The sequence below is a fragment of the Rattus norvegicus genome, chromosome 6 (assembly GCF_036323735.1).
Source record: "Rattus norvegicus strain BN/NHsdMcwi chromosome 6, GRCr8, whole genome shotgun sequence".
Taxonomy (NCBI): Eukaryota; Metazoa; Chordata; class Mammalia; order Rodentia; family Muridae; genus Rattus; species Rattus norvegicus.
Window position 1 is genome coordinate 63117259 of NC_086024.1, and position 14861 is coordinate 63132119.

Here is a 14861-nt window from a genome sequence, read left to right on the forward strand (position 1 = left end):
TTTATCTAAATTCCCTTTGATGATATTTTTATGTATGGTAGAAAAGAATATGAAGAAATCAGAGTCTTAATCGGATTTCTGTATGCACCGTTGTATCTGCAGTAGGTTTTTGCCTAAGACACTGACAATACATATTTCTTACATTATTTCTGTATTTGTATGTCCTGTTCTCTGTATGAAAAAGTAGAAAGTAAAAAACAAAAACAAAAACAAAAACAAACCCAAAACAAAACAAAATAAAAACAAACCCAAACCCCAACTAATCTCACCCAAAAGTATCGTTAGTGATTTTTTTATGGGAAAATTATTTTAATTTAAAAACCTTGCCACTTATATGAAAGGGTGTATGGCTTAGAGACTTTCTTCTTATTGTCCCTCTTTGGAATGGTAATTACAGCCCAAATTAAAGAACCATCTGCCCGCTCTTCGACGCTGTAGCTGACAGCAGCAGTGCGGTGCCTTACTCTTCCTGAAGGTCCAGCAGCTCACGGTCGTCTTCCAACTGCACCTCTTCCCATGACTTCCCGAGTTCCTTTGTAGGAAGAATGCAGAGTTCAGACAGAGTAAGGAGAAGAGGTGCAAAGAGCGAAAAAACAGACATCGAACCCAAATACCACCACCATTAAACCAAACCCACTCTGATGGCTTCCACTCACTGCTATGATTGAGATGAATAAATCCTGAAATGCTAAACTAAAATAGTAAACATATTTGTTTCTGAAGAAACAGCCTTTTAATCACGTTTTTCTTCCCATTTCCCACCCCACTTCCTTAATTTTAAATCACTGTTTTTCAACCCTGAATATATATTAGTGCCACTTAAGGATCTGTATTTTTTTTTTTTTCCTTTTAAAGAAACCACCAAGAGCTCCTGGAAAGGACTCTGAAATACTGCCTAGCAGTATGTTCAATCTTTTGTCCTTACAAAATGATGGTATCATCTGCAGAGTTCACACTTGAGAACCCCTATTCAAGTTACAATCTCCCTCCCTCTAAACACTTACACCACCTCTGCCACCACTTGATGCTGAGGAAATACCTCAGTGGATACAGTACTTGCTGCACAGTGTGAAAACCAGACTTGGGATCCCCAGAACCTACATAAATGCCAGGGGGCATGGTAGTCACCTATAATCCCAGCACTTGGGAAGCCCACACAGGGGATTCTTGGGGCCGGCAAGGAATTACTAGCTGTAACTTGGTTCAGGGAGAAAGTTTCAATAAATAAAGTGGAAAGTGATAGAGGAGGACATAACATTAGCTTCAGGTCTCTGCATGTAGATGTGTACACATAAGCCCTCATGCACACCATACACATATGAAAAAAAGATCCCCAACTAAACTACAACAGCAAAAATACCACCTCATAAAGACACACACACACACACACACACACACACACACACACACACACAAATTTTAAGGAAGTTCACACATACACACACTTTAAGGAAGTTCACACACACACACATGTTGTAAGGAGGTTTATGATTTTTGTATTGGGCCGTATTCTTAGCTGCCCTTGGCCACATGCTTCGGTATGCAACCTGCAGGTTGGACACTCTCATACAAACTGCTTCCACTCTTGTTCTCTGCTCCATTCCCCAGACAGCAGCCACCGTGATCTTTCTGCAGGACAGTTCTCACAGTTGGAACACAGTACAGACTTCCTACCACGGTGTATGTATCTCCATGCTCTCCCAGGCTCCTTCTGTATTCTCATTTCCTGCTGCCCCTTTCTTCCTCAGGATCTCCCTCCCAGCCAGGCTGGTCTTCCTGTTGTATCCTCAACACAGCAGAACGGCTTCCCTTTGAACACTCTGTCATCTTCCACATCTCTGTGTGGTCACTCTGGTCTCTGCTTGAACACAACTCAGTCCTCCACTGACTGGTCTGTTTAAACAAAACTCTTCCGATAAAGATGATGTTCCTGGGCATGCCATGGCACAGCCACTGTATCTGTGACCTTACTGTAGCTGTGGTGATCTGCTATGATATCTACAATATGAGGCCCCACCCCGACTGAGGCAATTAAGTATTGTTGGAGGAGGGGCTGTAAGTTGCAGCCACTAATAAGTTGCTTTCGTTCCAATAAATGACCCACCCATGCTCAGTCAAGAAACTCTGAAGTCACTGGCTGTACACAAAAAGACATAAAAGTATGGGGTAGGAAGATTTGACAAAAGTACAGGTCCAGAGAGAGAAAGATGGGAATGGGGCTGGAGAGATGGCTCAGTGGTTAAGAGCACTGGCTGTTCTTCCAGAGGTCCTGAGTTCAATTCCCAGCAACCACATGGTGGCTCACAACCATCTGTAATGGGATCTGACGCCCTCTTCTGGTGTGTCTGAAGACAGCTACAGTGTACTCATATAAATAAAATAAATAAATAAATCTTTAAAAAAAGAAAGAAAGAAAGATGGGAATGGAGTATGTGTGAAAATGACTAAAGTTCGTTATATAAATGGATAGAGTGTAAACAATGAAAAACAAAAAGCAGTAACACTCCTGTTCCAAGCCACTTCGTATTCCTGCAGGAGTTGCAGGTATGGGTATGTGCTTGTGCATGAGTTTGTCCCTTTGTTTGCTATTTATCTCCTCCCCTTGAACGTCCAAGGAGACTTGCCCTTTGTTGCTGGTTACATTTGCTGATTCTGCCCATAGTAGATACTATGAAGTTTGTTTGTTTATTTTTAATTGTAACTTCAAAAAATACAAAAAATTGAGGTCAGTTTAGATCTTACTTCTGAAAGACTTTTGTGAGGTAATTAAACACTATGTATAAAGCTCATGCTGGATATGAATAGGTATTCAATATCTATTCAAACCTTTTATCTTTTACAGTTAGTGCATAAGTTCCACTTTTAGGGACTTTTGTTTGGTAAGTCACAGTGTCAGCAAAACACCACAGAAAGATGGTTAGGGTGGTTTATTCTGGTCCAGTCATTTTTATTTTTTCCTTTGAACTTTTTTTTTCTCTTTAGGACCTGTCTTCACTCACTCAAATCTGCCAAAGCAGACAGTATACCAAAGCCATTGAAGGTCTAGCACTGAACATCTTTTCAAGGAGCTGACACAGGTTGGGTCAAGCCCAGCCTGGCTGGCTCTGAGCACAGCTATCCTTCTCACTCAATGTCTTTCTTCTGGAAGCCTGAAATCAAGATTTTTTCAGCTATGGACATGCCTCTCCCTAAAATAAAGGCATTCATTTGGCTAACACAAAGAACTATGTGCACCATTATGCTTTAGAGGGAGCAAGAATATCTGCCGTTCATCAGCTTAATGAGAGGCTTTGAAACTGTCACTACTTATCAAACAAACGAAGCATAAGCTCAGACATGCCGAGATCCACCATACTGTCGTTAGAGACAGTTAATCTGAACTCTATAATGCACTTTCTAGAGTCATCATAAAGTGTTGAACCTCATTAGAGGTCATCAAGAATGGCTCAGCACTGTAAACAGGATCTCTGCAATAATTTTTGGTAATACATTACAATTTTCAAGCCATACTTGGTCTCCCTGGACTAGGATTTATGGTCATATTTTTACTGCTGTAAAGACATTCAAGGAGAGGCCATCTGTGATGTTACCATTCCAAGTGAAATGAGTAAATGATGCTATCAACAAATGTTCCAAGTCAAAGGAAAAACTGATTTTTTCCCCCACTGTCAAACTTTGTAACTCAAGTGTAATTTTGCAACTTTCTGAGTGTTTATTATAACCTGTATCAATTTATTTTCATAATACAACCTCAAAAATACAACTGAGAGAAGAGGAAAATCTACTTTCATTAGTATATTAGGAAATTAGCAACATGCACCTAGTCTTTCCTAAAATACCCTGCTTGGGGACAAGAGCTAAAGGGGGAAACATGGGAAAAAGAAAGAAAGAAAACAAGGCACATGACTTCCAATTAAGACAGTGTGGTAATGAATCATGTCAGAAAAGCTAAGAACACAAGAAAAACAAGGTTTGGAAGGCCTGTCTGTAAAGTTGTTCAAAACATCCCTCAAACCTCTGCATCAGATAGATGTGAGCAGTGAGAGGATGGAGAGAAAAAGAGAAATGATCTGAGAATAGGACCCCTCAACTCATGCACGCACACACGCACGACAAAGGAAGAGACACTTCTTTAAATGGGAAGGATTTATAGGACTATAACAACGCTTTAGGCTAGGAGCTTATATCTACATGGTCTTGTATATTTTAAGACAAAATAATATAAAATAATATGAAATAAAATGAAACAAAACAAAACAGGCCAAATGATAAAACCACAACAGAAATAGTTTCCTCTAGAAAACTCTGAGCTTGAATCATGAGTGCCTTAGGCACATGTGGCTGAAGCCCAGTGACAATAAGCAGTTTGTTATACCTGAGGTTGGAGTATCTGACTAGGAAACTAAGAGAGACCTCATCTCTTATCAATTATTACTAGACACTGAACTCTTGTTTCTTGTTGGTGAGGAAATAAAGCAAGATTTTAGGTAGATGATCCAGACTGTGCCAAGGAGTTCAATGTGTTTGACTTCAACGTGTTTTTAAGTCTGTCACATTAAAAAAAAGCAATATAAGTTATCAGACAAGGAAATTATCTCACCTAAGAAGAAGTAAAACACTTGCCTATTTGCTCAGTTTGGAGGGCAGCTGACTGCTGGAGTGCATCTGGCCAGAGTATCCAGGAGGCACTGGAGATGCTAGAAGGGTTTAAAATGCAGCAGGAAGCTCCATGTGAGTGGTCGAACTACTACTGATAGAGCCCACAGAGGAGGTGGAAGGCTGATTCGGGACAAGACTCTCATTGCATGTGCTCACAGTGGCCTTGTACTCCGGCCTCTAAACTCTGAACAGAGATCTGACAAGTCACCCTGCTTGCCTTCTGTTCTCGTCTTCTGCTGTCTAAAGGTGCTGCAAATAGGTGGACGGCATGAAACTCACAGAAGGCACACATAGCACAGACTACTACTACAGCTTTGTCACCTGCGCACATCCCTGTGGGGAATGAGCCACGGATGCCTCTCACTCTTTTACTTTTATTTTTAAAAAGTGTTTATCATTAGCTATCACTTAGGCAAAATTTTAGAGAATTTATTCTTCATGTTAATGACTTGTTCTTCACATTAAACACTGTTCATTAACATGTCTAAAAACAGACTATAATGATGCTGAGACGCTGCTGGCTCTAAGTTTTCCCCAATGATGTATTAATATTATTGGAGCAGTCTCTTCTATGTATATTCCAAGCATTAGCTTCTTACTTCTTAGCAGATTCTGTTAGCACCCTGGAGATGTCAATGCTGGGGCATCTGTGTAGCTCTTTAGTCCAGGGTTGTCATAGATCTCAGGGACTTTATTGCTTCCTTCTGTCTCGTTCAAAGTGTTTTCATTATTTCTTAAAATACTAATACATCAGAATATATTTTACTTTTTCTAATAATTTCTCTATTTATTAACTATTTGTTTTAATACTTGGGCTAAAAGTGCTATGGTTGTAGATGAGAAGCACTGCATTCTCACAGATTAAAGCCAGTTGTTCTTTCTGGTTTGTTACAAGAGAACAGGTCATCATAAAATCAACACTTCTTAAAAACCTCAGCTAAAGAAGACAATGGAGGTGCCAACATTCTCTCAACCACTGAATGGAGAAAATGGAGGCTGTCGACAGCTAGTTCACCCTGGCTATGTGGACTTGTGGACATGACTAAGCCTCACTATGCCCCGGTCTCCTTATCTCTAAAGAAGGCTTTCATACTGATGTCTGTGTCCTGGGAATAGGTTAAATGATTCAGTATGTAAATACCTCTGACAGTGCGTGGCCCACAGAACGATCTCTGCCACTGCTGTTATTTTTTAAAATGGGACTTATGTCAATAGTATCCTCAAGTTGTGATTCTGTTTTCATTTCATATTTACTAAGACCATTATGTTCTCTTGAGCCATGAAGTGCTACAGCAAATCTGTGGCTAGTATAACCTGTCATGTTCTCCCTAGGGACAGCTGACACTCAGAAATGATTTGAGCTCGACAGCTGGGCAACACCACTTGATGCCCAGGGATTGAAGTATCACACTTTTCTAATATGCTAGCAGAGTGTGAGTGTGAGTCCTTTGAAGACTCCCTCCAAGATAAAGACTCCAGCTATATAGTGTCCTGTTAATTCGCAGCCCTTGCATATTAGTTTAAAAGGGCCCCGGAAGGGGAACTATTAAATTGCTTTCCTGGCTTGCTACAGCGGCTGCATACTCCAGCCAGGACTGGAGCCCACTCCTTGCTGGAGTGGGCTGGGCCCTGAAGCAGCATTGGCTCTAGGAAGTCATGACTGAATGACTTGAGAGATGAAAGGACTCAGAGGGTGCCTTTGCCTTTAGCTGCTTGTAAAACATTTGTAGTAAACCTTGGCAAGTTCCCAGAGCCAATCTTTAAGCAAATGCTAAACTTACTTCTTGAATAGAATTTCAGTTTAGCACTATATGACTAAGTTAAAACACATAAAAAGTGCACACGAGAGCAGAGACTTCCAACGTAGATCCTGCCTACCGCTTTCTACCCAACACAGGAAGTGGCTGATAATATTCTCTCCGTCTTTCCAAATCAACAGGCTTGGATTTTAATGTACTTATATTGATGGGGGAAAGCAATTCTTGCTTCAGGAAGGTTCAGCACCGGAACTTTCATCCTTCATCGTTCTGTAGACTCTGCAATGCTTTTCTATGTATGGGTAGGATACCTCATTATATACAGAAGGCAGGCCTGGTAGCATTCTCTAGTCTGTATGTCAGTCCAAAATCCCTGCTCAGAATTTTAAATAACTCCAGGAACTTAGTCTCTAACAGAATACCACTGCTTCTCCCAAAAGGATGACTCTCTAGTGCGCAGCAGACAGGACAGAGACTTTGTACCCTTAAGACATTTAAAATCTTGCAATGGGCCACCAAACAGAAATACTTGCTTAATAAAATGGAACGGTTTCTCTGAAACTTCCCTTAGAAGAAGCTGGCAGACAATGATACAGATGCACATTTTATTTTGAGGATAAGGGGAAGATCACTTATGGGGAGATGGGAGGAAAGTAAGGAAATTGCTTTTAAAAAATTATCTTGTGTGGCATCTAGCATATCCAATTGCTCAATAAAGGCTTTTAAAGGCAGAATACACAAATCCCTGGCTTCAAGCTGCCAGACAACAGCAAATGGGGACTGGTTTGGAGATAATGAAATACTGTTTGTTTTTCCCAGTTGCTATCACGCTGCATTCCAGAGGTGCATCTGCCATCTTTCCTGCAGAAACATCTGTCAAACCAGTCAGATTCGCTTTGTAAACTACTGCTGACTACTTCTTGACAATGCCTCTCATGGTCTTTCAACCTTTGTGCCCATTCACTCATTATCAGTCATTACTTGGCTTGTAGGTAGATGTTGATTGCAGCGTTGCAGCCGTATTTTAAACTGTGAGCAGCAAGACTTACCAAGTAATTGATGACATAGAATCGGTCATATTCTCGGTTTTTTGGATTGATCCTACGATGCTGCTTTTTTCTCATGTGATCTTTAAGTGTGTTTTTGTCTCTGAAGGTCTTCTCGCAGTACAAACACTGTAAACTAAAGGAAACACACATACACACACACTGCTAAACACATCCCTTGGACAATTGTTGCAAGAACCCTATTTTTAAGTTTTATTTATTTATTTGGGTTAAACAAAATAAGTGAGGGTAATACGGTCCCTCTGTGAATCCCCCTGTCCCTTTACCCACTTGGTTTTGTAGAAAGCATGGTACGGTATGGTTTGCTTTGTAGTCTAAATTGGCCAACTCGCTGTTTAGTTCAAACTGTGCAAGGATTGTTCTGTTTCCAGACTGACAAGCAATGTGAGCAGTGTTGTCCTGCTCAGAAAGCCCTCCCTTTCCTACCACAATGCTAGGCACCCCTTGGGATGATATGCCAAAAAATCCCCTGCCTTCCTGAAGTTGTGACCTGCCAGGTATTGGGTCACAGCAATGTGAAAGGTATGGAATATTGATGATGAATATATCTTTTTATGATATAACTTACACGGTCAATGTTTGGCCTAAAGCAATAATGCAGTAACTTCAAAACTCATTAGAAGGCAATATAATGAGATAAAATCTATATCAAAATCTAATGTCAAAAAATGTAAAATCCCACAGCATAAGAAATGAGCAATTTTCATTTACTTATAAATTAAATTATTTAGTAAAATAATTCTTAAAAATTCTGAGGTGTCCAATATTAAATTAGGTTTAGGCTGTGTTTTGCCAGAGAATACCTACTTGTCCAATTTCTTCTGCAATGTGCATAGGAATTCAGTGCAGTTTACAATGTTGTCTGGCAAACCAATGTTGAAAGCATGCTCTCTGGCCATGTGGTTCAACAGAACAGATCTGAGAAGGAATATGAACAATCCCTATTATTTATTAAATAATCTAGGAGCAGATCAGGCTAGGAATAGCAAGTATATAACAACAATTAATCAGAGGACAAACACGTACTAGATACAGACACAAACACTTGAGCCTTGCTAAAATGGATATGCTATACAACGTGCAAATCCACATTCCTGCTTTCTAACACCGGAAGGGTTGGTCTCTGTAGGCGCATCAGGTCCTGTTCTTCTCTTTTGTTTTAGAGTTTTGAGGCAGGGTTTCTTTGTGTAGCTCTGGCTGTCCTCGGACTCACTCCTAGACCAGGCAGACCTCAAACTCAGAGATTTGTTTACCTCTGCCTCCTGAGTGGCTTGTTGGGATAAATGGCTCTTGCCACACTGCCTTGCAGGGGTTCTACTCGTTAATCTAGTAAATAAATGAGTCTCCTTCTGCTTTTCCAACTTCTATGAAAATGGTTAATTTTAGGCATTATTTACCAGGATAAGGAATAGTAGAGAAGGGGAAAGCACTGGGCACGTGTGGTGTTTTCACAAAAGAGTGGTGGGCATTTGAGAGTAGAAGCAGGAAGCCTGCCCTCAGCAGGCAGATGCTGCTTGCTTGGTCTGTTTCCGGGGGTTGAGATACCACTAATCTCTATCCCTCAGATACTGGAACTCCAGGCCCTCTGGTCTTGGTACTCGGGCTTACACCCATAGGACTTTCAAGCCATAGGACTTGAAATGAACTCCCCTGATTCTGAGCCTTGTGGATCTGCATGGAGCACGTCTGTCTCTAATGTTTATACAGTCCACCATGGCAGTGCTCAGCCTCTATAATGAATAAAGCCACTCTACTACTAAATCTCCATGTGTTCCTTATCACACACGGTGGGTCTGCTCTCTGGAAAATCTCGACTAATGGTTAATATCAATATGGCCTTTTCTGTGACATGAGATCATGGACACTGACCTAGCACAGCACTAGACAGAGATTATGAACCTACTGTTAATAGATGTTACATACAAGGGTCATGACAGCCTGGAAGTGCAATTATCAGCTTATGCTTAAAAGAAAACTTTATTTCTAAATTTTAATTTATTTTTAATTTATGTGTAAAATATAATGATGCATGATAAACATATTTATTAATTATCATATGGTATTTTAATATATAGCTATTGTGGAGTGCTTACATCATATCTGCTCTAACATGGATCACTCAAACTTCTTTCTTTAGCTTTCTGTGGCACACAATACATTAGCAGTATCCTATTGGGCAATAGCATGCCAAACCTCTTACTGCTATCTAACTATGATATGCACGCACTGATTGACTCTGCCTTTCCACTACCCTTCCTGGGCACTAGTAGTCACCACTCTATTCTCAACTCCTACAACCTCGATTTTTTTTTTCAGATTCCACATATGAGTAAGATCATGAAATACTTGTGTCCCTGTGCAAGGTACATTTCACTTGGTATCATGCCTCCCAGGTTCTATCCCTGTTGATGTGATTCAACTATTTTATAGAGTTGAGTAGCATTTTATGGAATATATGTATTACATGAAAATTTTAATTTCTAAAACTTGAATAGCAAGAAGCATATGTATGTAATATCTCCTAATAAGACTTTCTCATAAATAAAGGCAACGGGGGAGTATGTATATCACTGTTAGACTGTGCATAGTTGCTGTATAAGATGTTTATTTTATATACATTTGATTCCTTCAAAGTGTTTTTTAATTTGTTTTTCATAAAAATAAAGCAAGCATCTTTCCATGAATGTATGCTACCTTTTTTGGTTAATGATATAGGGGGCACATTTATTAATCTGTGGTTAATAAGCCATCTTCTCTAATTGCCTAATGATAACTTATAACTTAACTAAAGTACTTGTTGGGGACTTTACATTGCTGGTTAGACCATCAGAGTTTTCCCAGGATATCTTACATATAGGTTGCAGGGCAGAACCTATGTTGTGGAAGACTCCAGGTAGAAAGAGACTGGGAACTTTTTATAGAAATCGAGGTGGACGGATGGATGGATGGATGGCAGAGGTATGATGCAGTAAGTCAGGAAACCTCCTATATCCCAAGTCCACAATAGAGCATAATCCATGGAGAATGCCAAAACACAGTTGGACATGCCTTGGGCTTTTAGGAGGAGATTACCTAGATTCCTAGATTCAGTCAGAAGTAACATCTGGCTCAAGCACAGATGAGTTGATGGCTTTTCTGCTACCCCAAGCTATGTATCTAAGATCTTTGGTTGTTATGAATAATACTGAATGCACTCCTGGGAGCCTCCTCCCTCACCTTCTGCAGATTAAAGGCCTGTAGAATAAGGTTTGAAAACCAGGGTGGTTCAAGGTATGCGTGAGATGAGAGATATCCCAAATTTGTGAACATTGGCTTCTGGAGTCTAAGAGAGTTGACTTAGGTGGAGTTGGGGTAGCACTGTTCTTAGGACCTGTGTATACATAGGTTCCACTGGGCCAAGTCCCATGCCATCTTGACTCTAAGAATTTTCCTAAAAGTAGCAGGCCTGAGTTAGATCTACCCGGGGTATTTACATACGAGCTTTGAAATGGACAGAGGTCCAGCAGTTGGCTGATGAGCTGCAAGGGTACTGGGATGGCCCCATGGGTCTAGCCTTTGCGTTGACTCTGAGTGCATTCTTGAGGCCTAGTCCTCCTCTAACTTTCAAGAGGCCTGCCAGACAGGTATCTAGATTTTGAAAGTGAGGGGGTTGAAGGTTAGCACACAGTGTGGGCCCTACTCTGTGGGCTTAGACAGATTTTCCTGTCTTGCCACGCTCCCATCTTCCCAAGGTTTTCACGCCCATTTAGACAGGAAGGGGGTGGAGCAGATGCAGAGACAGCCTAAAGAGAGCTTATTATAGAGGTAACATGGTAACATGTCTCTACATGGCCCCAGGGTCTGCTCTGGGGACCAGATTGATGCCCTTCTAGTTTTGAGTAGGTTGCCTAGAAGTGGCCCAACTTGACCAGGACATTCTAGGGATTCCATACTTGACATCCAGTCACCGTAGGGGGAACCACAGATAGGCAGAGCTATCAAGAAGGGGCTTCGCTCTCCATTACTGATGGTTAATTTATGAATCACCCTGCCTGGTTAAGGAAAGGCTATGTAACTAGTAAGGCACTAGTTGTGAGTATATTTGTGAGGATGCTTCTGGAAGATGTGGGGAGCGGGTGTGGCGGCAGTCCCAAGATGGCGCCCGGTACTGCAGGTAAATCTCATGACTAGCACCTGACTTCCTCACACACCTGAAACTAGCCACGTCCATTGTGAGAGCTGCGCAGGCGCACCATGACGCAAGACCAGGCCATGTGACATGGACCTATGAACTGAGATTACGCAGTCTGGACTGAGGAGGCGGAGTTGAGGGAGGATTTAAGGGAGTGTGCTCGGGGGCTGAGAAAAAGGAGTAGAAAAGAAAAGAGAGATTCCTGTCCGCATGTTGTAAGGTTCCCGAATAAACCGCTTTGAGAAGAACGTCGTGGTGACACTCCTTTCTGCGGGACAGAGACAGAAGTGACAGGAAGAAGGTCCATGAATAAGAATGATGATTACAGACAAGTATTCACAAAATAAGCAGGTAGAGAGAGTGATGTTGCTTTTAAATAAAGACTTGGGAGCCAGATGCTATCTCAGAGAGGCAGAGAAAGCACCCAGCTGACCTTTCTCCTTAGCTGATTTCCCAAAAGGAAAAGCAAGCTCTCCCTCTCCACATAGTCTCAACACCCACTCAAATTGTATGTCCCTCCCTTTACTTCCTGTGCACCTCTCTATCCATCCTCCTGACTTCCTTTCTATGGTTTTTTTTTCCTCTGTTCACTTCCTGTCAGCTGATTGCTTGCTCCACCTCTTGACCTATGGTTGACTTTATTTAATCCTGTTTACAAAAAAGAAAACTCTTGGATTAAAGGTGTGTGTTAGGGCTGAACCACACCACAACTGGAAATGGGTTTTTCCAGTAAATAGCACAATTTTGGGGTTCACAGTGTGATCAAATATCCAGCACAGAGATTAACATCTATTTATCTGCTCTTGTCCTTAAGACCCTGAATCATCACCTCTGGCCCTTGGGGCTCCCATGTTATCAGATTGGGGCTACATTTGCCATTTGGATCCTGAGATTGCAAAAGGTATATTTGTGAACTTTCATCCCCCTAATTATATGAACCACAACACCAATTTATATTCCTTTATAAATTCTACTGGTACCTAATGGTTTACTAGCTAATTCAAAATTGGGTGATTCACCCTAAGAATTTGAGAAGACCAACTGCACTCATGCTTCTAGCCACAGCTAGCTGGCAAGGGCAGGGGAGTCTCTGTAGCCTGGCTGAAGGTGTTAGCTTCTGCCTTACCTCTTGGATTTTCAAGATATTAAAGACCAGCCAAGATGATTCACTCTAATTGTTAATTTAAATTAGTTTCACATCAATTCAGCCTTAATTTCCAAGAAATTAAATGCACAACAATTTTAACTAGTATTTCAACTTCTTACCTTCTTTATAATGTTAATTTTATCATTAATCACAGAGTTTTACTTCAAATTAGAAGCTATGGAGAAACTTGTGGTGTTCATAATTATTATATTTTCCATATTCTCAATGGTCCTTAAAGGCATGTAATAATTATGAATATATAATTAAAACATTCCAGTTAGGGATGAAGTTTTACTTAAAATATTATTTCAAACATTTTTTTCTTCTCAGTTTTTTGCCCTATACACTTTAGAACCCATTTTGATTTTCTTTTTATGCCTCCTTCTCTCGGGTCTTATCGTCTCTCCTGGCTTCCCATTGGACGCTGTCAGGTTTCCCTTACAGCTCTGTGGTTTGGACAACCTCTCCAGCTCTCATAGCAGCACCTCACAGCCATTGGAGGGGGCGGCATGACAACGGACATCCCTAGTGTCTGTCACTACCGACCAACCCTGCCTGGCAGGGGCTGCTCAAGCTCTCCTCACAAAGCTGGCTTTTGTTTGAACCAAATCTCACCCCCTGCGCATTTGTCCCAAATAATCGGAGCCTTTTTTTTTTTTTTTTTTTTTTTAAAGATACTGCAGATGCATGAGGAAAGGATCGTTTGTGGCAAACAGTGTACTGGATAACTATCTAAGACAATCTGAGAGTACGATGTTTTATGAAGCCTTTGAGAAGTTACAACATTCAGGGGTGTAGAAGACCATACTTAAGTGTAAGGCTATGTGAATACCCACAAAAGATCCAAGAAGACTACAAAATGGAGGCCAAGATGAGTTGTGATCCAATGTAGCATTGAGGTTTGCTCCACCCCAAGTAGAAAACCCTTTACTGCAGAGTTGATATACTGGCCCACAGCGCTGAGGAACGTTATAGAATGTCAAACCTGTTTCCGCGAAATTCCTCATTGCAAAACATGCACACACCATGAAAGTTTGTATCATTTCGCTCTCGCTGTTGCTGATCCAGAATTTCTTTCTGTAAATTATAAAAGGACTTGTGAGTTTATCTTTAATTTATGTAGTTAATCTCTGAGCAATGCCAGTCTAGATGAGAGTATAAGAGTACAGAGGTCATGCATGAAAGTTGTTCATACTTCTAATTTCTTTGCTCTGGTCTTGTCACTGAAACACTCTGAAGGAGTTTCACTGGTCCACTGACCTTGCCAAGGGCTGGTCCCCACCCAAGCAGTATGTAGCCACCAGAAAACAAACTCTTTGGTACTTTTGGAAGATTTTTGTCTCACGTTGCTTTGTCTGGACATTTTTTTTAACTGTACAGATCTTTTGCTTTTATATTATGGCTTCTAATTTTGTTTTTCCAGGTTTTTTTCTGTGTGGGACTCTGTATCTGTATATGTTTCACGTGCTTTTTTTGACTCCTTTCCCCCTTGTTTATTTCATTCTATTTCAATTTGTTTTTATTTTATCATATTACTAGGTTTTTAGATGCTTGTTTATATTCTAATGAAAGAGAAAGGGTGTGGATTTGGGTGAGTGGAGAACTGGGGAGGATCTGGGAGTTGAGGGAGGGGAAACCGTAATCAGAATTTTATGAAAAGCATCTATTGTCAGCAAAGAAAATAAACACTAAGTCTGCATAGAACAGCAGGCCACGAAAGCCACATGGCAATGGTCGCAACTCTGAGCCAGCGAGGGAAAATCTTCCTGAACCTTCTGTTGGCTGTGTCACTCATTTCCTGTCCTCACTTTCTCATCAGACCAGAATCTGCTTGGTTCTTTGATTGCTTGTATCCTTAAATCTCTGTTCAGTTTGTACTCACAGTATTCACTTCTGATGACTTCCTCACTATCTCCAAAAACATCACTCTGAGCTCAGATTTTATTGCTTTATTATGAAATTACTATAAATAAATATCAGAGTTACCATGATAGCAATCCTCCTCACATACACTTCCATCAAAGGGAGAAAACAGTTTACTCAAAGTGCTTTTATGTACA

General features: G+C 40.8%; 2 protein-coding genes across 3 annotated transcripts in view; one reads left to right on the plus strand and one right to left on the minus strand.

The window, feature by feature from the left end:
• Positions 1 to 14861, plus strand: part of LOC120093247 (60S ribosomal protein L29-like) — a 613897-nt gene that overhangs the window by 501724 nt on the left and 97312 nt on the right. The gene's annotated exons all lie outside the window — the stretch shown is intronic.
• Zfp277 (zinc finger protein 277) overlaps positions 1 to 14861 on the minus strand; it is a 129333-nt gene that overhangs the window by 6650 nt on the left and 107822 nt on the right. The window contains exons 5-8 of one of the 2 annotated variants that reach the window (NM_001399663.1): positions 13787 to 13878; positions 8291 to 8401; positions 7466 to 7598; positions 465 to 532 (exon numbers count right to left, since the gene is read on the minus strand). In NM_001399663.1, the coding sequence (NP_001386592.1) occupies positions 465 to 532; positions 7466 to 7598; positions 8291 to 8401; positions 13787 to 13878 (404 nt within the window). The other variant, XM_039078131.2, reaches the window with a different exon arrangement.